This window comes from Euprymna scolopes, chromosome 42 (genome assembly GCF_053919585.1).
Source record: "Euprymna scolopes isolate OS-2025 chromosome 42, ASM5391958v1, whole genome shotgun sequence".
Taxonomy (NCBI): domain Eukaryota; kingdom Metazoa; phylum Mollusca; class Cephalopoda; order Sepiida; family Sepiolidae; genus Euprymna; species Euprymna scolopes.
In genome coordinates this window covers 65,071,845-65,098,183 of record NC_136523.1, presented here as the reverse complement: position 1 = coordinate 65,098,183, position 26,339 = coordinate 65,071,845, and the positions used below count along the sequence as shown (strand labels likewise).

The following is a 26,339-nucleotide window of genomic DNA, read 5'->3' as shown; positions in this document are numbered from 1 at the left end:
TAGGAGAGACGACAGCAGAAGTAATGGTGCAATGGGTGCCCATTGGACTGCAAGCCCTAGTGTTGAATCATCTGGTCGGTGGTGTCGACGTGATTATAGGTATGAGTGCAATTAACCGACTGGGGGGCGCTACGTTAGGAGGGGGCCAAGTGACGTTTGGACGTCTCGGCGCAGTGGGGATGGCAGGAGTTGAAGGTGATAGAACCGTCAGAACTCCAAAACCGGAGGTTTGCTGCATTGAGGACAAAGATTTCCTGGCGAAGTTTGATGGCGTGAGGTGGACGGTGGAATGGAAATGGATCTCCGGGCCCCCAGAACTACAGAATAAGGTGGGCTGCTACGAAAACACCCTGCGAGGAGAAATAAGAAAAGGATTCGAGGAAGAAGTGGAGAGGTGGATAAAAGAAGGAATTCTGAAACCGTGGACAGGGGAAGAAAAAGGAGTGTTGCCACTACTGGCGGTTGTTCAGCCTACCAAAAACAAGATTAGGCCCGTGCTGGATTTTAGGGAATTGAACAGACACATAGCCTGCCACACTGGAACGAGGATCGATGTATGTGAGGAGGTCATGAGGAAATGGAGAAGAATGGGGCGGGCCACTAAGATTGTCGATCTGAAATCGGCATATCAGCAGATCCATGTAGATGAAAAACTCTGGCAGTACCAACTGATCCAGTACAAGGGGCGGGTGTATTGTCTGACGAGGTTAGGCTTTGGGCTGAGTTCAGCCCCCAAAATTATGACTGCCGTGCTGAAGACAGTGCTGAGCAAAGACTGTACAGTGGAGGAGGCCACTAGTTCGTACATTGATGACATCCTGGTGGAGGAGGCAGAGGTGACAGCAGAGAAAGTAAGAAGCCATGTCGAGAAGTATGGATTAACTGCGAAACCGGTGGAGGCCCTAGATGGAGGAGCGATGCTGGGGTTGAAACTAAGGCGAGATGGAAAAGAAAGCCTTGTCTTCGAACGAGGGAATGCAATACCCGAAGTCGGATCCGAGCTGACGAGGCGAGAACTCTTCTCAGTCTGCGGGAGGCTGGTCGGGCACTATCCTATCGCTGGCTGGCTCAGGATAGCATGCAGCTTTATTAAACGACAAACAGGCACTGATGGCTGGGAGGGCCGTGTGATGAAGGAAGTCATGAACATGCTGCAAGAAGTCATTGCGAGAGTGAGGAATGAGGACCCAGTGAAAGGGAAATGGTATGTCAGCGGCGAAGACGCGGGTGTGGTTTGGTGCGATGCCAGTAACCTGGCGTTGGGCGTCGTACTAGAGATAGGAGGTGTAACTGTGGAGGATGCGGCGTGGCTAAGAAAAAACAACGACTTCTCCCATATCAACATAGCAGAACTAGATGCCGCTATAAAAGGAATCAATCTGGCCCTGAAATGGGGATTGAAAATAATTGAAGTCAAAACCGATTCGGCAACGGTAGCGTCGTGGATTCAGTCGGCAGTAACTGGCGATAAGAGAGTTAAGACCAGGGGTGCTGCGGAAATGCTGATCAAGCGCAGACTCGGAGCGCTCACCGACCTGATAGCGGAATTCCAGTTGAGAGTATCTGTTGTGTTGGTTCCGTCAGAAAAAAACAAGGCGGATTCGATGACACGTGTGAAGAAGGCCTGGCTGCAGGAGGGAAAGGAGGTCTCATCGGTATGCTGTGCAGGGGAAGAAGTCAAAGAGTCACACAAAATGCACCACTTTGGTCGAGAACGAACGTTATTCCTAGCCAGAGAGGTTTACCCGGAGACCACCGAGGAGGAGGTTAGGGAGGTGGTGGAGAACTGTCGAGAGTGCCAATCAATTGACCCTGGACCGTCCAGACATGAAGCAGGAGAGCTACACATTGCGGAGGACTGGAAGCGATTGGCCATTGATGTGACACACTATAGCCACAAATTGTATCTGTCGATGGTCGACTGTGGACCAGGAAGGTTTGCCATCTGGAGAGAGATCAAGGCAGAAGCTGCATGGGCGATCGGAGGGGTCATCGAGGAGATATTTTTGGAGAGAGTGCCGGTTGAGGAACTCTTAATGGACAATGGCCCGCTTTCCGATCAGAAGCCTTTAAAGGGGTGTGCGATAAGTGGGGAGTAAGGCAATTTTTCAGAGCAGCGTATCGGCCGAGTGGCAACGGAATAGTGGAGAGGAATCATCACACCATTAAAGCAGCTGCGGAAAAAAGTAACGTATCACCCATAGAGGCGGTGTTTTGGTATAACATCTCGCCGAAGACCAAACAAGATGAGACAACTGTGCCTCATAGGGCCGTTTTTACATATAAGTGGCGGCATCCGTGCAACAAAACAGCAGGAATTGAGAGTGAAGAAGCCACTATCAAAGTAGGTGAAGAGGTGTGGGTGAAACCCCCCAATGCACAGTGTACCACTCGTTGGAAAAGAGGCCCGCGTTGTAGTGAACCTGAAAACGTTAACCCCCCGAGAAGTTGTCCCTCAGAGGCCTCGACGTGAGAGGAGGCGGCCTGCTTGGATGGAGGATTACGAAATATCCTATTGATCTCGAAGATCAGGGGGGCGTGTGGTGTAAACGAAGAAAAAGAGAAACAAGAACGACCGACCGCGTTTTTGTGTGGCTTACCTCGTGTTCATAATGAAGAAAAAAGAAACAAAAATGGCTGCCCTGTTTCTTTATATGACTACAGGGTGACCACGAGGTATGCAAATGAGATGCTCCTGATTGGAGATAAAAGAGGAGTGATTTGGGGAAGCAAGGGATTCTGAAGTTAGATTGCGAGCAGAGAAGTTGTATTTGTAGAAGAGAAAAGTCGGATTCGGGGAGAGAAAAGCTAAAGTTGCAAAAGTTCGGACAGCAGTGTCATGCAAACTGTAAAATGAAATTGTAAAATGTAGAAACATCCAAAAATAAATAAAAAGCAAAAACCTACCGTTCATTTATGTTTTTATTATTATTAGTATTATTGTTTGAAATTGTTTTCTGTTTGCAAAATAAATACATATAAAACATTTTTAGTAAACAAATAACAATTATATATTATATTATTCATCGAACTACTGTTCTCATCTTAAGTGTGATTTTCACAACGTTGCGGTCGATATAACCTCCGACCTTCTTCAGGTGTATCTTGTCGAACTCGGGAACGTTTCTGTCGAACTTGGGAATTTGGACGGAACTCTTTATTTACTTTACGGGGGTAGCGTGCTCTTGTTCCGTCATAGTAATTTGCAAATTTATATTTCGGTCGCCCACACTGAGGACTGAACCTTCAACTTCAGGAGAATATCACTTTTACAATTGATTTTTCCCAGTACTCTAACCACTGTGCCACGGGCAGACAATTCTAGTACGAATTTTAGGAGCCTTAAACCTACTTTTGTATATCTAGTTGTAAATATCACCATTTTATTACTATTAGTAATTATTACTATATATTAATGTATATCTATCTCTATACTTATTACTTGCATATATTAATGTTTTTTGTTTTTTTGTTTGACCATATCTGGAAAGAAAAGGGAAGCCATCTACCATTATGGGACGAAGTAAAAATTATAGACAGAGAGGAACTATAGAGAGTAAGACGACTGCAACTGCTAAGTAGACCGAGTATAGAAGTCAATACGATATGGAAACCAGTAATTATAAACAATAGATAATATATACAAGTAATTAAAAAAAACAAAAAAAAAACATTAATATATATCTGCCGGGGATTCCTGAGAAAGTAATCCCGGCATATATCTCACAGGAAATTCTTCCAGTCCACAATTGTGTGGTGTGACCACAATCCACATTCGCGCTGGAGATTCCTAGTCGCTGCCATCTCGAACGCCCATATCAAAATTCTCGTCTGCTGCTCGACACACGTCGAGTTGAAACTAAGCGCGCAGCGTGTTGATTGGCATGTTTTGTCAGACAGCAGCAAAACCCGAGCTGTTGACGCCATGCGGCGGACAAAGCCGCGCAAATGCTGAGTTATGTCTGGTTCGTTAAATGCACAAGTACCTAGCTTTGTAATAGCTATGTTCTACTATTAATCGCTAGAAAGTGTAAGAAAAAAAAAAAAAAAAAATGATTGCCTAGATAAAACTTGATCAATTAATGAAATTTTTGGAATATGATATTTTCGTTTTATGATGTATTTTTTTTTTTAATTAGGTTTAATTCTGGACAAGAACCATAAATCTTTATTATTCACAGACAGATTTCATATTTATTTACTTATTAGCAGTCCAGCCTGGCTTTTCTTGGGCCCTATATACTGTTCATAACTTTATGTGCACAAGTATATATATATTAAAAACTTTGACTCATCTCCAGGTAACCTACATCTAAAATTTCAAGTGTTTAGACCCAAAATTGGCGGAGGAGTTTGGTAGAGTCTGCAAAGCTCAACTCTTTTAACTTTGACCTCTTGGAAACCAAATCTTCACCCCAAAACTGATTATAAAGCTTGCTGCCTGTCTGAATATTCTTTACGTAAAATTTCAAATGGTCAGACCCAAAATTGGCTGAATAGTTTGCTAGAGACTGTAAAGGTAAAATCTTTTGAACTTTGACCCCTTGACAGCCAAATTTTCGGCCAAAAACTGATTAAAATGCTTGCCCTGTGTCTAAATACACTTTATGTAAAATTTCAAATGTTTAGACCTAAAATTGGCTGAGTAATTTGGTAGAGACCGCAGAGGTCAATTTTTTTAAAATTTAACCCCAATTTTGACCCCTTAACATTTATTGTTTTGGGCTCAAATCAAATTAAAAAGTTGATCCATGTCCAAGTAACCCACATCTAAAATTTAAAGTGTTTAGACCAAAAATTGGCGGAGGAGTTTAGTAGAGTTTTCAAAGGTCAAATCGTTGAACTTTAACCCCTTGACAGGTAAATTTCTGGCCGAAAACCGATTAAAAACCTAAATCTCAATATCACTTATATCGAATCTCGCGTATGTAGACTGAAAATTGACAGAGTAGTTTAGTAGGGAAATGTCCACACACAGACACATGCACACACAGACAGACAATTTCACTTTTATGGATATATAGATTTGCAGACTGCTCTCCTCATCTTCATAGTTGTTGTTTCACAAGGTTTGTTTTGTTGTTTTTTTAATTAAATTTGACAATCATGCTGCGAAATCGAAAATAAGCAAAAATACAACAAATAACTTTACCAAATGCATTAAAATTTAATTTTCTATCGATTTGTATAATTTTAAATTTATGAAACTTCAAGTTTTGTTATTTCAAAATTTGTTTGGTTACTTTTACTGGCTTAATAAATGAATGAATGAATAAACAAACAAACAAATAAATAAATAAATAGCTAGCTAGCTTACTTTTATCCGACTGGCAACCTCCCCTGACATTAAGATTAGTGGTACCATAAGCCATTCTTTTTTACTATCCAAAAAATTGGCGTTCACATTCAATCAAGTGAAAATAAAACAAATTTTGTAAATAACAAAACCTACAATTTCAAAACTTTAAAACTAAATTAAAATTTAATGCGTTTGGTAACAGTTATTTCGGAAATATTTTGTATTTTCTCTCGATTTCTACTTTGTTAACCATACTACATTATTGCCTCAATTTCTAGTGATTTGAACTAATTTCTTAAAACGTCCAATCAAGCTTATCCCAATATTATGAACGTATGATGACATTGAATTTTTTTTTAGACATTTTTGTCCTGATTTTATCTAAATCACTTTTAAATAGTACACAAGCTTAAAAAAAGTTTCTATTCTTATTGTAAACTTTACAAAATTCCATATATAAATAAGTTATGTTGTTTTGGGAGTTTGTTCGCAAATAAAATCATGTAAGAAAGAATAGTTAGAGTACACATGACTAAAGAAGTAATTTTTACAATGTCAATAATTGCATTTAAACTTAATTAGCAACCAATCAATGTTCATTTTTCATTTCATGCTAAGTGTGAAGTGAAAAATGAACATTGAATAGTTGCTAATTAATTAATTTTACGTTTAAATTTGAAAAAAAAAAAATGGGTGAACTTAGTTGTCAACCCAATATATAATAAATAATAATAAGATATTTTTCTCTCTTTTGTTTTACAAAATCCAGTTACTTATTGAATTACTGCAGAATATGAAGTGGAATTATCTAGCCGTTTTAAGAGATTCTACAGAATTTTCCAAATTATCAAGCAAGATCTTCCAAAAGAAAGCAGAAAGCGAACATATATGCATTGGTTTGATTGAAGCAATTGATTTGAATGTAAAGCCAATTTTGAAAAAAATCAAGACTGCAAATATCAAAGGGGTTATAGTGTTTGGAACAAAAGATATTGTCAGATCAATTTCACGGAATGTTAAGGACGGAGAATTCCGCTTCATTTTTGTGAGTAACGAAAATTTACATGAGAAAAATATCATTATGGAACTACCAAACCTAAGTCTGCAAGTCACGTGGAATGGACCTTACAATGAATCATCTCACAATAACAAGTTGAACTATATCGATGAATCAGTTGAAATGGCGCTAAAATGGTTCAATATCTGCCAGACTGAGTTCAAATGTAGAGATTTGCCACAAAAAGAAATTATCTTGGAAATATACCAAATATTTAACAATACACAAGAGAGGGTAAGATTTCTTTTTCTTCTTCTTCTTCTTCTTCTTCTTCTTCTTCTTCTTCTTCTTCTTCTTCTTCATCATCATCATCATCATCATCAGTTTAACATCATTTTACATATGTTGGACAGTTATTAGAACTGGATTTCCAAATAATTATGTCTATATACAAACACCAGTAGGAAGGTAATATTTGATAGGAATAAGGGTATGAAAAATAAACATAAATAATCAGTTTTTTTCTATCCTGTATGAAAGAACTAGTGGTGTTGCACCGTAACTTGCAGCAACCTTGGCAATATCTCCTATGTATTTGTTCTAATTCGTGTTTTCTGTGAATGTTAGGCTGAGGAGTTTAAATCATGGATTTCAGATAGGTTGCTGTTAGTCATGGCAATCAGTGGTTGAAAAGGTTTATTATAATTGTTAAAGGAAAGAAGGTTTGTCTTACTACCATTTTTTGACCACATTTTTATTTTGGTAAGATTCATTCTCAAACCTTTATATTTCTCTGTCTTTAAGTTGAAAATAAATCTTCCATTCTTTTTTGTTATAACTTATATAATAGTATATTACTAAGACTGTTTCGAGGCTCATTGTTTAAATTTTAAAATAAAATACGTATTTCATAGATATTATTTTAACATTTAAACAATGCTTATATCACAGAAAACAAAATTCTGACTATATATATATATATATATATATATATATATATATATATATGTCCTGTCATAAAAAAGTTAGTGAGTAAAAATTCTTAGACAAATACATTTCAAAATCAGAAATGGAACATATCAAACAACAGACGTAATTGGCAATACATACAAGTCTTGAATTACTGACCGTTTTATAAAAAACCTGTCTTGTGTAGCAAACTTTAGCACAAACTATTTTTTAATCCTAAGTCTGAATTCGTTTCGCAACTATGGCAGTTGATTAACACGCACGTCGAACTTCTAAAGCTTGAATTCGTTTCACAACTACGGCAGTTGATTAACACACACGTCGAACTTCTATTCACACTGATGCAGTTGATACACACTGTCGTCGATCTTCTGAACATACTCCTTTTATTGTCCAAACGTTCGTCATCAGCCAATCGGTGGCCAGAAAAACAATCACGTGAGGGGTAACGTCATCGCTCAATAATCTTACAAAAACCACAGCCGCCATTTTTAATTTCTGCCCTCCCTGTGATCCTTCCAGCAGGTAAGACAACATGCACAGACACGTGGTCGCTTTCTTCCTTCATTCTGTTCGACTATACACCCCCCCCTGGTCTCAAGATCACACATGCGGCATTGCGGCCGCGGTCGTTTGTTACGAACACTCCTACGGAGGGGGATTAGCTGGACTTCTTCATCTTCATCAGAACTACTTGGGTCAGTGTCCACAGTCCTACTATCCGGCTGCACTCCATCTTCATCCAAGCTCTCAGAAGGGGTAACAGACCTGTCGCCATTAACGTTGCCAGCAGTCCTTCCATCAAGCTGGGCTCCATCGTCATTGGGGCTCTCAGAAGAGGCGCTGGAACTATCGCCATCTGTGCTGAGGTTCTCAGCCATGTCATCACGGCAATGGGGCATTGGTCTGATCCACATTTCATCATTGGATGATTCATCACTTTCGCTGTTCGCCATTTGGTTTGTATCAAGAGTGGGCCGGACATCCCTCACATGCCGTGGAGTACCATCAACCAGCACAGCCTGCTCACTAATTATGCCGGTGATCCGTCCTCTTCTGAAACTGGTCATACATCGGTTATTGGGAGGCCTTACCAAGACGGTGTCCCCTAACTTGTACCGTCCTTGAGTCCTCTTTTGATTAGGCAGGCAGGCGTCAATGCCCTTAACACGCACTCGATAGCAATGTATCGCATTAGCAGGTACACTTTCAGCAGTCGCATGATCCTTTGGTGTTGTATTGTACCTATATACTGCCTCTGCAATCGTACATTGCTTCCTTGCTGCTATCCTCTTCATACTTCGGTGGCACTGCTCCGCTATACCATTGCCACTCGGTACATACGCACACCTGTGTCTAAGCCGGATCCCCAACTCATCTACGAAACGCCTGAATTCTCCGCTGCAAAAGGCTGTGTCGTTGTCAGTGAGAATCTCTTCAGGTGGCCCCCGCTCGTAAAATATAGACTCTAATTGACGGATGACACTAGCCGAGTCCTGTCTTGTTAATAGTCGCCAGATCGCAAACCTCGTTGGTCCGCATTCGATCAGTGTGAGGAAGTGCTGAACACCATAATGAGTTATGTCCATGCCTAGTCAGCTCCAATTCTCGCCAACTTCCAGCCGACCTTTCTGCCATTTGGTGGGAGCAGGATCGATTGACTGGCATATTTGGCATTCCTTGACCACTGCTTCTACTTTGCTTTTGGACACTGACGGGTTGGTTAAGTGTATGAAATAATATGTCCGTCTCACTCCGGGGTGTCCACTGTCATGGTATACCTTCTTGATTTTATCCGTCTCCTCAACAGAGGCAGCACATAAAGATCCTGGTTCGGCTTCTTTCTTCATTGCATCGAACCATCTCTGGGACACACGGGTAAGTCTATCAGCAAGATTGCAGGTTGAAGTGACAAGCACTGCATTCACCGATAGGTCGTACTCTTCCACCAACTTCCTTATTGTCTCCAACCTTCGTCTGATTAGCATTTCGGTAGCCGCCTTGGTGCGTACTCTCCTTTTGCCTGTTAGTGTGTCAACTATCCAGTGGTGTACGCACAGCGAATCTGTGTGTATGCATAATTCTTTGACTTTCCACTGGAGTGCCAGGTTTATTCCTTTTATTACCGCATCCAATTCTGCCAGGTTGATGTGAGCAGCATCATCCATTGGTCGCAACCAGTAGGCGTCCTCAATCACAGACCCATTCATCTCCAATAGCACCCCAATCGCGAGGGAGCTCGCATCCACCCATACATTTAGCCTGTCTCCCTGAATGCACCAATCTCCTTTAGCGGGGTCCTCCTGCTTGACTCTTGTGATGGTCTCCTTCACCATGTGCAGCAACAGATTGTCCGCCGTTTCGTCATCCCAGTTTTTGGTAACTGCACTCGCCCTCCTCTTCATGATGTCTGACGCAGCCCGAGTCCATCCACCTACTGGTAAGTGTCCCACCAGTTTTCCACACAGGGAAAATATAGCCCGCCTCGTGAGGACATAGGGCACTTCAGGAACTGCAGTTCCACGCCCCCACTTCAAGATCCCTCGCTCCTGTTGAACGCTCAACCCCAAGACACGAGTGCCATTCTCCAAGTGTTCTGGATCCTTGCACATCAGTCCAAGTTTGGCTAGCTTGGCCCTCACACGTGATGACGGCACGATGTTTTCATTCACGTATATGTCGTCAAGGTATGCTGATGTCCCCTCTTTTACGGTCTTATCCTGTGACAATACAGCATTGACGATCGTCTTCATTATTTGGGGCGCAACATTCAGCTCAAAGCCCAGTCTTGTGAGGCAATACCTCCTACCGGCAAACACTACCATCTGAAACGGCCACATTGTCTCGTTAACCCGGACCTGCAGATATGCTCTTCTCAGATACAACAGGGACACATTAGAACCCAGCTGGCGCCACTCTCGTAGTTTGCTAGTGCACACGTCAGCATCAGCTGTGAACGCATCAACATACGAGTTCAGTTCTCGGTAGTCCATTACAGGCCTGACTTTGGCTTTGTTGTGCTGAGCAATCACCATTAATGGGATCAGACCCTTAGGAGGTCCAAGTTTCTTGTAGGGGTAGGGAATCAGCCAGCCATCCTCGATCCATTTGCGAAGTTCTTCTTCGTATGCGGGACTCATGTGGTCGGGCACATGGTATTCAGTTATTCCATTCTGCAGTTTGGCTGGTTCCTGGTTTTCCGACCACTTCCATGAGGCAGTCCAAGCCCTCTTTTGCTCGTCAAATTCGATGCTGAAGTCTGGTTGGTCGATCCTTAGTGCAGCACACACTGGGGCTTTCTCCTGAAAATGTACCGTCCCCGTCGCCGTTATATAGACACCACTAAGGGTTCTGATGGCATCATATCATAGGAGCAGGTCAAAACTCAGGGGTTTTTCGAGCACTACCAGCGCCTCTAGGTTAGCGAAGCTTCCATTTTTCATCCGAAGGTTTACATTGCCCACCCCGCAACATGTACGCGTGTCTTCACTGATGGTAGTCACTCTGGCGTTCTTCTTTCTCCAAGTGTACCAGAGATCTGCACATACGATAGTGCGGGAGCACCCGGAATTGAGGAGTGCTGAGCTCAATGTTTCGCTGATATATATCGGAATGACCGGCAGCATCTCATTTAATTTCTGTGTGGGGAAGAGGTCGACGCTGACACCTTATCCCTGGTTCCGTTTTCCGGCCACTCTTGAGCTATATAGCCAGTTTCCTTACACCGGTAGCAGCGAACAGCCGTTCGTTCTTGCTGGCAGTTCCTTGCAATGTGGCCCTGTCCATTGCATCTGTAGCATATGATTCCACCACGTGGACCGGGTCCCTGATACGGTTTCTTATCATTCGGTGTGGACTGAGCAGCAGCAATTACTGGTTCCCTCATCTCGGAGTAATTCTTCATTACAGTCCTGGCCCGATCTACTAGGTCATTAAGGGGCAACGAATCTGCACTTGAGCTAGCTCGTAGTAGTTGCTTTGCTCCTGTCGGGAGTCCTGCTAGGAATTTGCATGCTAAGGCCCGCTCAGGCAGTCCACCAAACAACACTGTCAACTTCGTCAGCTCTGCCAAGTACACGTCGACCGTTTTGCCTGGATGTAAGGTCCTTGCCTCAAGTTATTCCCAAGCAGTGGTGGGGTCAATCGCAAACACCTTGAACAAATCCCTCGATACAGCTTTGATAACGCGAGGGCGAAACAGGTCGGCTGACTCCCCCCATTTTTTTTCTTTTCCTCTCTTCACCCCGTTAACTTTATTTTAAACGTTGACTTATGTTAAACGTTTTTAATCATGAATTTAAGTCCTCCTTTCATGATTGCGTTATATATATATATATATATATATATATATATATATATATATATATATATATATATATATATATATATATATAATAAAACAGACGCCCCATTTCATAAACTTAGCCATTTATTTGTTCTGATCAGTTTTGTTAATTTAATTCTGGGACTTTCACGTGCATATCTAAGCTGACCTAATTATTAACGCTAATTTTCACGCTTCTTGTCTGGGTCAGTTTTACCTTGCTTTTCAAATTTAAATCTTCACTGCTTTTCTGGTAGTTTTTTTTTTTTTTAAACCTTAATTTTTTTGATTCATCCAGCCTTGACAGACGTGTTTTTAAATATTCTCTCCAGTACTTTTCTTTTAATGATTTGGAATTCATTCCATTTGCGCTTTTTTCCAAGAACTCTGCCTTTTGGATTATTTTGGACCATTTGGAATTTACCCATTGGATTGAAATTTTAAATTCGACCGTTTTGGATTTTACCATTTTTGTATTTTTACCCTTCACCGGACTGTCCATTCATGTGAAATCTTTTTATCATTTTTCTTTTGCCTCCTGTTCCCCTTACTTCACCCTTTTTTTTTTTTTTTTTTAAACCAAGTAAGATCTGTGACTTACTTGTAATTTCATTAAATACTTTTATATGCAATATCCGATCCTGCATTTTGCTAATTCCTGCCCTCTGATGAGAAGGAGAGTATTTCTTCGAAACTCCGTGGATTAAGGACTATCCACTTATCTTGTTAAGATGCCTTTTAGCATGTTTTATTAATCATTTGTTCATATATATATATATATATATATATATATATATATATATAAACTTCCTGTACCCTGCCATGCTTGCTCTAGCTCAATTTGGTGTAATAGAAAAAATCTAAAAAAAAGAGAAGATGCATGTTTCTTATATTCTTAAGACAGCAATCGTGAATAATCTGCTCCAAAAATTGAAAAAAAAAAAAAAGACGATAATTAAAAATAAAGGTACTCTTGCAGAATTTGACCCATATCTTCGGGAGTTTCCATCAATTATTGCTTGGGCTCCACTAGCATCATTGGATTAAGCCGAGCATTGCTAAAATATTGAAACGCTAAATCGAGTTTTTTTTTTTTGTATTCAAAAGTGTGAGGGGGATCTTTTTCTCTTTACTTTTTTAAACATTTGCTGACAAAAAGTAATTTGTAAATTTAGTGCTTATGCATTTTTGGTACCCGCTATTTTTAATTAATTTTTCCAAGTTAAATTTAAATTTCACAATATCTTTTTTTTAATTGTTAGTTGAAGCAAAGAAAAGTTACAAAACACCCTCCCCTCCCTATGTTAAGAATGGCTGAAAAAAAATAAGTGTATTATTTCAGCACGGTACCAAAATGCATATGTACCATAAATTTTCTGAGAAAAAAAATTTTCTGTGCAACATTCTAACAATTCTACAGTTTTAATACACAAAAAAAGCATTCATATTTTCTTATATAATAACAACTTCTTTTTACAAATAAAAAAATAAAATAAAATAAACGTGTACTGCCAATTTTGTTTTAAAAAGTTTTCTTTAAAAACAAAACTTTAACCTAACAATTTACGGTAGAAAAAAAGATTAATTAGCTGATATACACGAATCAGACCCCGATTGCTAAGTAGGCACCGGCTACAATGTTGAAGGTGCCGTCCATGTTGTTTATCCAAGTTAAATTTAAATTTCACGATATCTTTTATCATGATCTTATTAAATGCTTACAACTATGCATCACATTAGACATGTAACACCGCACATCGTGTTACAAAATTTAATGTCTCTCATATTTTCGCATCTTTTTGTTTTTTTCTGAAAAGCTCAGATGTTTATTTCTTTTTGCAGGTTGGAAACTTTACAAGAAATCTCACCTTAAACTCCAAACTAAATAAAGTCGAATCATTTTGCAAATCAGGATGTGAAAAGTGCCGCAAATTAGATTGTGTAGGAAATGTGTATAATTTAACAAGTGGAGAATATTATGTGGTGGTTTTACTACCAATACGTGGGCGTGACAGCAGCAGTCATTTCCGATGTAATTGTTCAATTAATGTCTTGCACAGTGTGGATCTTATGGAAGCGGCTAAATTTGCAATAAGTACTTCAGCCAAACCTGATTTAGGCCTGATTATTATAGACACTTGTATGCAACCTATAATAACCACTGAACAGCTTATTGATATCTATTACACTAATGTTCTTGGAGTTATTGGAGGATTTTATAGTCTAACCACGATACCTGCCGCTGAAATTTTAACACGTCTAAAAGTACCACAAATCAGTTTTGGGGCTGAAAGTCATATCCTCTCAGACCAAGAGAGCTTCCCATATTTTCAAAGGACAATTACTTCCATGCGCCCCAAAGCGAAAGCGATTGTTCTGCTATGTAAACGGATGGGATGGAAGGCTATAAATATCATGTATAACAAGGAACCCTTTGGTGTCTCTGGCCGATCTTTGATTATGGAATATGCACAAATTCATGGAATTTGTGTTGTACATGATATCTGTGTTGAACTTGAAGAAGTGCAATTCCAAACATATTTAAACCAACTTCGCAGAACTAACAAAGTAAAAGTCACATTAACTTTTTTTCTTGAAGAAAGTCAAAAGAAATGGTTAAAAGTTCTTAATGAAGATCTTGAAGCTAATGAGTTTTTATTTATTGAAGCTTATGGAATTCGTGAAGACGAGATTCAAAAAATACTAAAAAAACACTTTACTAGTCAAGTGATCATTAATGTCAACAAACCACCCAACCAAGAATTTATAGAATATTTTGAAAACCTCACACAGGTAGAAATAGAAAAAAATCCTTTGGCTAAGAAGTTCATTGAAAAAAATAACCAGTGCCATTTTGATGGTAGTTTTAATATTGCATGTGAAAAAAAATGTGAATATCGCCTTCAAGCCAATTCAGTATCAACATATCACGATCTTCTTATCAAGGCTATCTATGCTTTGATTAACGGAACTCGTAATGCTACAAATAATTTTGCTGACTTTAAGCAGAGAAATCCAGCAGATATTGTGAGGAAGATCCGCAAGACTAGATTTAATATTTCCGGTAAAGAACGAAGACTTTTTGATGATGAGGGAAAAAGTCAGATTCAACTTTTCAATCTGCTGAAAGTTAAAACAATCGATCCTCTTGAATATGAAAAGGTATTTCATTTTTAAATTTAAATACGACTTTTTTATTCTGCTTCATTTAACTAGATATTAATCTTTTACTTTAAAAAATAATTCGTGAAAAATAAATTTGCTTTTTTTCCCATGATGCATTTGTACATCCTGTCCATGAATACTACACTTTTTATTCTGCTTCATTTAACTACATATTAATCTTTCTTTTTTTAAATAATTTGTTAAGAATAAATTTGCTTTTTCCCCATGATGCATGTAGCCATCTTTATAAAATCAACTCAAATTTATTTGACTAAAATAGCAAAGTGTACTAAACCACTAAACATCGTTCAAACTCATCGACTTAACATTCGCAGACAACATGACTTAGAGCAAATACATTGTAGACATTGCCAAGGCTGCTGCAAAAAATGTGGGCTCTCTATACTGTAGTGAAGTAGAAAAAAAAAAGAAATTTAAAAAAAAAGATTGAGCTCTTCACCGTCCAAAAATAATTCACCGTCACAAAAATAATTCACCGTCACTTCTTCCAACCGTCGTTTCACTCTGTGTGCTCTTCCCCCCTGCTTAAAAAAAAAAGTACCGTTTATATGCTGCCCATTTCTCCACTTATGCAAATTGACTATCAACCAGAGCCATCTAGTTTTCCATTTCTCCAAACAGCCAATTTGCAAAGGGGGACAACTCAAACCACACGCCCCCCTTGATCTACACGATCATCACATGTCAACCCATCACGTAGTCGCTCGACCAATATGGCGGCCGTCTCTCTTGCTGCGATCTCCGCGGAGCCTCTTCGTGAACGTCGCTACTTGGCTCGATGGCACTGTCTTCCTCTGATGACACCACTACCGGCCGCACATCAAGGATGTGTCGAAGGATGCCGTCGATAGATACATTGTTCGGGGACTGGACACTTGTCACAATGCCCCTCCCCCAGCGTGTGGTACAGCGAGCATCAGGCGGTTTGATCCACACTTCCTCTCCCACTCACGCAGTCTCTCGCTTCTCGCCTTCCTCCGCGGGTACCTGTGCAGTTCGGGGATGCCGCCACTCGTACTTGAAGACTGCCCTCTGCAGCATTAACTCCACTTTTTGCCCTGACTTTGGAGCCATATTATACCAGAAGACAGCTTCTGGCGGCAAAATCTGGCCCCTTTCAGCTATAGCCTTAATGGTCCTGTGATGCCGCTCCACAATTCCGTTTCCGCCTGGTCTATATGCAGCCCTGAAATAGCGTCGCACTCCCCACTTATCCAACACATTCTCCATGGCAGCTGAGCGAAAGGCAGTTCCATTGTCCATTAGCACTTCCGTCACTGGACCCCTCTCCAAAAACACCTCTTCCAAGACCTTTGCAATTTCACCTGCATTTTCCACCTTGATCTCCCTCCAAATGGCTACTCTTCCTGGTCCACAGTCGACCATTGACAGATACGGCCTTTGTCGATAGTGTGTTACGTCTATCGCCAGCTTGCTTCAGTTCTCTGCCACCTGAACCTCACCAGCTTCCTGTCTACTCGGCGCAGGGTCGATTGATTGACACCGGCTGCATCTCTCAACCGCTGTCCTAACGGCCTCCTTTGTGATTCTGGGGTCCACCTTCCTGGCCAAGAACAAGGTTCTATCCACTCCAAAATGGTGCATGTCATGCAAATCCTTCAGAGTGTCTTCATTCAAACAACATATTGCAACAGCCGCCTCATTCGGCGCCTTTAGCCAGGTCTTCCACACCCTCGTCATCACATCTGCTCTGTTCTTCGCTGAAGGAACGGTAGTGACCCTAAGTTGAAGATCAAATTCCCTAATCAGCTCCCTTAACATCATCAATCTTCACCCTCCTTTCTCCTATAGCTTCGGACTGGATCCAAGAGAACACAGTGGCTGAGTCGGTCCTCACCTCAACATTCTGTAGCCCCCATTTCAAAGCTAAGTTGATGCCCTTCATAACCGCATTCAGTTCCGCCACATTTATGTGAGCCACGTCGTCCTTCTTCCACAACCAAGGAACATCTTCTGCAGTAACACCACCTATCTACAAGGTGACCCCCACTGCTATACAGCTTGCATCACACCACACAACACCTTCTGCACTGTTGGGTACATGCCAAACACCTCTCAGTGGATTCTCCCTCTTCACCTCTTCAATAATCTCTCTCATAATGTCCACAGTCTCTTTATCAACTCCATCCTCCCACTTTGCTCCACTAGCTAGCCTTTTGATATAACTACATGCAGTCCGTAACCATCCTGCAATAGGGTAATGGCCCACCAGTCTTCCGCATATTGAGAAGAGTTCTCGCCTGCTCAATTTTTCCAACACCTCCGGGATCTCATTTCCCCTCCGGAACACTAACCGTCCTATCTGGTCCTTTCTTAGTTGGAGCCCTAACAAAGCTCCTCCCTTCAACGATTCCGGGCGTTTTGCAATTAGCCCAAAGCTGTTGAGGTGTTTTACTACGTCCTCCGCAGTTGTTACCGTCTCATCCACCAAAATATCATCAATGTAGGAACTGGTGGCTCTTCTGACTGCGTCCTCCTTGCTTAGCACCGTTTTGAGGATCGCTGCCATGATTTTTGGTGCAGAATTCAGGCCAAAACCCAACCTAGTCAGGCAGTACGTTCGGCCCTTGTATCTGACCAGCTGGTATTTCCAGAATTCCTGTGAAATGTGGATCTGTAGGTATGCAGATTTTAAATCCACAATCGTCGCAGCCTTCTGAATCTGCCTCCATTCTCGCATGGTCTCTCCGCACACGGCCATCACATCGCCTCCCGTGTGACACGTAACATGTACGTTCAGCTCCCTGAAGTCCAGTACTGGCCGAACTTTTTGTTTTGTGGGCTTAACAACCACCATTAACGGCAGCACACTTTCCACCTTCTCCGTCCATGGTCTTAAAATCCCCTCTGAGATCCATCGGTCCACCTCCTTCTCAAATTCAACTCTTGTGCCTCCTTGCAACGTATGCTCGTAGCATTCCACTCTGTTGTTCAGTATGGGAGATTCTCCCTTCCATGCCCACTTGACTGTCCATTTCTCACCATCAAAGTGTGCAGAGAAATCTTGGTCCTCTATTGTGCAACTTTTGTCTGACCCGGCCGTTCCTGTGACACCTTTTTCGAATTGCACACCTGCAGCCCCTTGATGTCCTCCAAATCTCACGGAGTTCCTCTATACCATAACGCCCCCTAGTCGAGCAATTGCGTCCATCCCTAGCACCACATCGACACTTGTGACAATTTTGTTAATAAAAATCGCCTGGATTGTTAGTGACATCTCACGTACCATCAACCGAACGATACTTGTGCCATTGCACTTCACCTCTCTGCCGTCAACTGCCGTAATGCTGCTGGTTCCATTGCATGTGTCAACCATGTCTTTGGTGACAATTGTTGAAGTACAGCCCGTGTCGACAAGGGCTTTTGCACTTCGTCCATTTAGGGTCAATTCTACTTGTGGTGACATACTAGAAATGGACATTTCATTACTGAATGCCGAAGAAGGAATGGACAATCTTGTCGAAAAGCTGGATACACTTTTTCTTCAGGATAAAAACCAGTCTGCTTTCATATCCTACGAGAACTTTGAAAGTTATCAGCGTGAACCTAATGCTTCCATAAATGACTACTTAATCCAGTTCGACAGGCACGTAGCGAAACTCAGGGAATTTAAAATAATTTTACCAGAACCCGTATTAGCCTATCGCACGTTAAAGTCTGCCAATCTCAACCCCGAAAACAAGAGATTAATACGCGCGACAATAAACAACCTCACTCTAAAAGATATGGCTCAACAATTAAAAAAAATTTCATGTGAAAACTTAACCACGGCTAGACCACAAAACATTTCCATAAAAAATGAAACTGACAACGTCGTTTTTAGTGAGGCAGACACACAGACACAGGACAACAGTGAAATACTATACACGAGACGACGTCATGCGTATAAGCCTGCCTCTCCCCCTCACTTCACGCATAGTAGCAGCACAAATAATGGCAGAGGCCGGCCACACAATTATAACCGCTACCCAAATCGAAATTTTTCGAATAGTCAGACTCCCGTTTGTTACGTCTGTGGATGCAAATTTCACTATGCCAAAAAGTGTCCTTATTCCCAAAATAATCACCATTCAAGAGAAAATATGGTATTATTTAATGAACATAAAAACGATATTTCCGGCAGTTGTGAAGACATCGCTAATATAGTGTTGCTTAATCGACGGGAGTCGGAGAACTCGCTTTTCGGAGAAACCATAAATTGTGCTATTTTGGACTCTGGTGCGTCAGCGACGGTATGTAGAAAGAAATGGTTGGACTGTTTTCTTGAAACCTTGTCCGAGGACTCAAAAAAAGACATTCTTTATGATGAGGGCACAAAATACTTTAAATTTGGAGATGGTATGAAAATAAAATCTCTACAAAAGGTAACTTTGCCATGTGTCATTGCAAAGATGAACATTAAAATAATGAGTGATGTTGTTGACGCTGATATCCCTTTGCTACTAAGCAAGATGGCCATGAAAAGAGCCCAGACAACCCTAAACTTTAATGATGACACAGCGGAAATGTTTGGAAAAAAAATAAGGTTGCTGTGCACCACTTCTGGCCACTACCACATCCCTATATCTACACCTCCACCGGGTAAGTTACGATATATTTTATTTTTAAACAAAATTAATAAAAAGAGCAAAGTCGAGAAATTAAAAATTGCTACCAAATTACATCGACAATTCAGCCATCCCAGTGCACAATAATTGTGTAATCTTGTCAAAAGCTCTGATTTAAAAGATGCTGAATTTATGAATATACTGAGGAAGCTTCCTCTTGCTTGTCAGACCTGCCTTAGGTATAAAAAACCTGCACCTCGACCTGTTGTAGGATTTCCCTTAGGAACTCATTTTAACCAGACTGTAGCCATGGACATAAAGGAAATTAATGGACATAAAGTACTACACTTGGTGGACCATGCAACCAGATATAGTGTCGCTGTTAGGCTTACAAGTAAGGAGAGCTCTGATATACTCACTGCCATCTTCAAACGCTGGATTGCATATTTTGGTGCTCCAGCAGCTTTTCTTACTGATAATGGCCGGGAATTTGACAATCAATTCTTCCGAGACATGGCTCAAAACTTGAATATCGTAGTCCGTACCACTGCTGCACAATCCCCCTGGAGTAATGGATTGAATGAAAGGCACAATGGTGTTCTGGGAGAAATGGTCAAGAAGACTTTAGAAGATGCTCGGTGTAACTTTGATGTTGCTCTCTCATGGGCGGTCAATGCCAAGAACGCACTTCACAATTCACACGACTATAGCCCTAACCAACTGGTTTTTGGAAAAAATCCCAACCTGCCTTCTCTCCTGAATGATCAACTTCCTGCACTAGAAGGTGTGAGTACTAGTCAAATTGTTGCTGACAACCTCAATGCCATGCATGCTGCAAGAAAAGGTTTCATAGAGTGTGAAGCCTCTGAAAAATTGAGACGAGCTCTCTGTCATCAGGTGAGAACCAGTGTAATTGATCAATACAAGAATGGTGACCTTGTCCTTTTTAAAAGGAATGAATCTGATCGATGGCTTGGTCCCGGTGCTGTCATAGGCTGGGAACATAAACAAGTACTAGTCAAACATGGAGCCACATACGTTAGAGTGCATCCTTCACGCTTAATTCCATATCCTGACACATACCACAACACCTCTGAACACCAAGACACCAGTGTACGAACAAAACCTCAGAGGCACAACAATGCCACCACAAGTGGTTATGTGCCAATAGATGAGGGCAGTGAAATTGATGACCCTGAGCAGAATGAGGCCAATGAATGTGACACTTTACCCAAAGTGGCCACCAAATCTGTACAACTGCCTAAACCAGGCCAAACTATAATATGCAAATTCACCAATGATGAAGACCAAGAATGGAGAAAATTGAATGTGATCAGTAGAGCTGGTAAAGCCACTGGCAAAAATAAATATTTAATGAACGTTGCTATGGAGGAAAGTGACCCATTCTGGCTAGATTTTGAGAATGGAGTCTTGGAATGGGAGACAAACAAAGATGACCAACCCCTCACTAATGAAGCCACGGAGGTAAATCTAATGACTGACTCCTCTAATGACCAATATGATAAGGCCAAAAAGAGAGAACTCCAAAGTTGGGTTGAACACAAAGTCTACACACAAGTATTAGATCAGGGCCAACCAAAAATATGCACAAGATGGGTCTACACCAACAAGGAGTTGACTGGAAAACAAACCTTTAAGGCCAGACTTGTTGCGAAAGGCTTTCAAGATAAAGATGCCTGCAATGTTAGAAATGACTCCCCAACATGTTCAAAAGAAAGTTTACGATCAGTCTTAGGAGTTATATCAGCAAGTGGTTGGGTATGCAAATCCATGGACATCAAAACTGCCTTTTTACAAAGCAAGCAATTAGATCGACCCGTCTACCTTCTTCCTCCCAAAGAAGCCAATGTATTCCCTGGTTACATCTGGAAATTATCCAAATGTGTTTATGGTCTAACAGATACATCTCGATCCTGGTACCTAACACTTAGAGAGACTAGTAAAGCTAGGGGCCACACCATCAAAATATGACCAGGCTATTTTCACTTGGCATTTCAAAAACAAGCTTCAAGGCATAATTGCCACTCATGTCGATGATTTCTGCTTTGCTGGTTCAGAAACCTTTGAGAACAAAGTCATTAATGAACTTCGTAAACTTTTCAAAGTGAAATCTGAAGAAGTTGCCAAGTTCCAATATATTGGATTAGAAATAAAAAAATCCAATAGTAACATCAATATTGGACAAGATGAATACACAAAGAAACTCAGACACATTCCGCTGCAGAATGGAAGAAGGCTGGAAGACAAGCTGACATCCACTGAGATCTCCGAGGCCAGACAGCTAATCGGTCAACTCAACTGGCTAGCCACTCAAACTAGACCTGACCTCAGTTTTGATGTCAGTGCATTGAGTTCCATATTAAAACAAGAAAATGTGGAATGTATAAAACAAATAAATAGGACTATCAAAAAGGCAAAAAAGGAGAAATCCCAAATCCATATTCCCAATCTTGGAAACCCTAAATTGCTTCAAATTATAGCATACAGTGATGCATCCTTTGCTAACCTAACTGACGGTGGATCACAAGGTGGCTACATTATTTTTCTGATTGGTAGTAATAACCAATACATGCCAATAGCCTGGCAATCTAAACGCATCAAAAGAATAGTCAAAAGCACGCTTGCTGCGGAGACTCTGGCCATGGTTGATCTTACTGAAGCCTGCCATTATTACAGAAAATTGATACTGGATTTGCTGCAAATGGAAGATCACACTACAAACATCAAGATAACATGCAAAACAGACAATTCCTGTTTGTATGATGCAGTGCATTCTATCACACAAATCCTCGATAAAAGACTAAGAATTGAAATGGCGATCCTTAGAGAAATGGTTGACAGAGGAGAAATTGCAGAGATATCCTGGATACCCACTGACAAACAAATTGCTGATGGCTTAACAAAAAAGGGAGTCCCCTCTTTTAAAATTCTAGGATTCACATCTGAACCCAAGGAACAATCTCTCTAATCCTTAAAACACAGTGTCACATAATTTTGTTAAATTCTTCTTTTTCTTTCCCTTTCCCTGCAGATAACCCTTTGATGATGTCTCCTGAAAACTTTCATCAGCACAAGAAAGGAAAGCGGGGAAGTGTTAACATCCCATCCCATTTATCCTGCCCCAGGAAAGAGTGATTATCTCCCCTTATATGAGGAGAGGGCCGCCAAGGGTAAAACCCCGGATGCGACTAGTCAGTTAGATTTTCCCTTTGAGACCAGTCGCACGTGTTAGCGCTTGCTATAATAAAGTTTCATCTCATAACACATTCATGTCTGGGCCTTGGTTATTTCATCTTTAACACACACCATACGGCTTAGTTTGCCATATGCCACAAACGGTCCTTCGGTAAATGCTTCCTTCAACTTTTCCTCAATGGTGTCAACAGACAGTCGATCCTCCTCCCGCATCTCCAGATATAGGGCCAGAGCATCACCATCAAGATACAGCGGTATCAAGCTGGCTACATCCGCGATGTCCCGCAACTTAGCGACAAGTTTAACCTTGGTCAGCCAGGTTATAACATCTCCCTCTCCAGAGAACGTCTTAAGCATTTCACTGCTGATCCTCTTTGCTTCCATAGTTCCCGCCGAAATAGCTTGTAGTGAAGTAGAAAAAAAAAAAGAAATTTAAAAAAAAGGTTGAGCTCTTCAACGTCCAAAAATAATTCACTGTCACAAAAATAATTCCCCGTCACTTCTTCCAACCGTCGTTTCACTCTCTGCGCTCTTCCCCCCTGCTTAAAAAAAAAGTACCGTTTATATGCTGCCCATTTCTCCACTTATGCAAATTGACTATCAACCAGAGCCATCTAGTTTTCCATTTCTCCAAACAGCCAATTTGCAAAGGGGGATAACTCAAACCACATATACCATGCTAGAAAATTACTAGCGATGGAACGGTTCCAACATTTTTCCCGATTCCGATACAATTACCGATTCTGATTCAGATTCTTGATAAATCTCTAAATATTTTACTATAAAGTTGTAATTTTGTCTCGATTACTGTAAAAACATATCTTAAATGTGCATATATTTTCTCAAACGTAAAAGCGTGCTTGTGAGGGTGTAATCTAGAGATTTTAGTCTTACTGGAAGTTTAAATCAATAAATATTTATTATTTTATTATTACTACAAGCAATGGAAGACGATTTATAAAAATAAAATAAAATAAAAAAGATAATTTAAGGAATCTGTTTTGGCATCGGAAAATAGGCTCAATTTTTCTTGATTCCGATACTATAATGTTGAGGGCTCCCGTCTGGCGGGAATCAAACAGCATGAAAGAAAGACAACGCAGACATAGGTGTTGACAACAGCTTGGTCGCCAGAGAACTGCCGTTCAAGCTTACTTTATTAGAAAGCGCGCATGCCTAAGGGTAGATAACTCTTAGGGTTATGTCCCTTTACTTGTGGACATCACATCCCTCCCCATCTTGGTGGGACGACCTGTCTTATTTTACTTTTTACTATTTTTTATTTATTTATTTATTTATTATTATTTTTTTTTTTTCTTACATTATGAAGTCTTTGAGTCTTTTCCGAGATGGATTTCGTCTCGGTAACTGGTCAGCTATTTGTGTTTTGGGCATTTCCAGGTCTTCTGGGGTGTGGATTGTACTCACCTTCAGAGTCAGAATTGGAGTCAGGGTTTTCATCCCTAAGTGTTATGCGTTTTAGCAAAGAAGAGTTTCTAGTCACTTGGTGATTTCCTCTCTGAACCGTTATCATACTTCCCTTAATTTTTGTAACGGTATATGGTTTAGGATTGTATGGTGTTGAGTTTGTTTTGCCTCTTCTGTCTGATCAAGACCTTATCACCCAGGCTGAGAGCTGTAGGTTTTGTCTTTCTATCGGTGTACCCCTTCATCTTCTCCTTTCCATTGGAGTCATTTTCTTTATTTTTTCATACATCGGCTTTGTTAATGGGCTTTCGATACCATTTGGTATGCTGATGTTCATTTTTCGGCCCGTACAAGGTTCAAATGGAGATATTTTTGTGGTGATATGTGGGGTGGCTTTATATTGCCTTAGGAAATGTGGTATTTTTTAGGGTGCGCATAAAATGCTCTACTTCACCATTTGCCTCAGGCCATAGAGGTGTAATGCGTCTATGTTTGAAACCTGCTTGTGCCGCTAAGTCTTTAAAGTCTTGTCCTTGAAATGGCGGACCATTATCAGATTTTAGAACGGTCGGATATCCTTATCTAGCAAAGATCATGTTTAGATGGGAAATGACTGTACACGCAGATATTGAGGGTATTACCTCCACTTCAGGGATATGGCTGTAATCGTCGATTATGACTGACACATAGTCACCTGATGTGAACGGACCTGCAAAATCGATTGAGATTTCAGTCCATGGTACAACTGGTAGTGGTGAGGAGTGTATGGGTCCGCAGCTCATGTGCCTTGGGTCTGAGGCTTGGCAGGGAATGCCACACCTTTTCCCTTATTAGTTGCTTGGTTTTGACCATGCCCTGGGGAGATTGATGGGCTGTATCGACTGATCTCTTCCTTAATTTTGAGGGAATTGCAAGTCGGTGTCCTCGAAGGATGGGACCATTGTGTATTGAAATTTCATCCTTGAATGGGAAAAACTTGACAGCTGGGGGTCATTCCATCGTCCATCTTTAACAGCACCCATGACCTTTTGTAACTGGGGGTCCTGTTCTGTGACTTGTTTGAATTCTTCAAGAGTTAAAGATTTTGGTATTGTATTCTGAGCTACATCCCTTATGTAGGCTTCTGCTACATTGTCTTTAGATGGTATGTGTTGTGGGTGACGACTCCGATAGTCCGTAGGGTTTTGGTCATCTTTCCCAGGATGGTATACCAGGTTGTACTGGAAGGGCATGAGATGAATGTGGTGATTTTGAATCTCACTCCATATAAATAGAGATGAAAATGTTCAGCTGCATATATGACGACTAACATCTCTCTCTCAGTTTGAGAGTATCGCTGTTCTACATCTGTGAGGGCATGACTGGCATAGCATAGCACCTTCCCATCTTGTGTCAGAACTGCACCTAATCCAACTGGGCTTGCATCTACCAGGATGTTGGTGTCTTTCTTCGGGTCGAAATACGCCATCACCTCAGCTTCAGTCAGAGCTTCCTTTAACTCGTTTGCAGCTGCTTCTTCTTCTGTCCATCTCCAATTAGTATCTTTTTTTATGATCCGTCTCAGTGGTTTACTAATAGTGGCATAATGTGGAATAAATCGAGCCACATACTGTGTCATGCCCAAGAATGATCTGACTTCACTGATGTTCCTTGGAGATTTGCATTTTGTAATAGCAGAGATTTTCTCTGGGTCAGGGGACACTCCATTCTCACTGAAAATGTGTCTGAAGAAAGTCAGATTCCGTACAGAAAAAAAGGCATTTTTCTTTGTTCAGCTTGGCTCCTACTTCTTGTAAAAGTTTCTGGGTATTCCTCAAGCTGATGTCATGTGATGGCTGGTCACAAGCATAAATTATTATGTCGTCTGATAGGTTTTGCACTCCTGGGATGTCTCTGAGGAGGTCTGATATAGCTTTTTGAAATAGTTCAGAGGCTGCATTCACGCCAAAACTTAGACGCTTGTAACGAAATAAACCTGCATGTGTGGCAAATGTCGTTATATATCCGCTGGACTCTTCCAGTTCTAGTTGATGATAAGCATTCGAGAGGTCTAGTTTGCTGAAAACTGTACACCCATTTAAGTCTGCTATTGAGTCCTCTATGGTTGGCTTTGGATGTTTTATTCGTTGAATGGCTTCATTTGCCTTTCTCATGTCGATGCAAATTCGTACGCTACCATTTTTCTTGGGAACTACCACAACCGGACTAACCCAAGGGGTAGGTCCAGTGACTTCTTCAATCACATCCATTTCTCTGAGACGTTTGAGTTACATCTCCACATCTTTTCTCACATGGAAAGGTATCTTGCGGTGTCGATGAGTTACGGGGGAAACCGATGAGTCAATGTGGAGA

General features: G+C 40.9%; 1 protein-coding gene across 1 annotated transcript in view; it reads left to right on the top strand.

Moving 5' to 3' along the window:
- Positions 1-26,339, top strand: part of LOC145267162 (uncharacterized) — a 97,166-nt gene that overhangs the window by 50,092 nt on the left and 20,735 nt on the right. The window contains exons 4-5 of the mRNA XM_080123211.1: positions 6,069-6,590; positions 13,432-14,751. Coding sequence (XP_079979337.1) covers positions 6,069-6,590; positions 13,432-14,751 — 1,842 coding nt within the window. The remainder of the gene's footprint in view (positions 1-6,068; positions 6,591-13,431; positions 14,752-26,339) is intronic.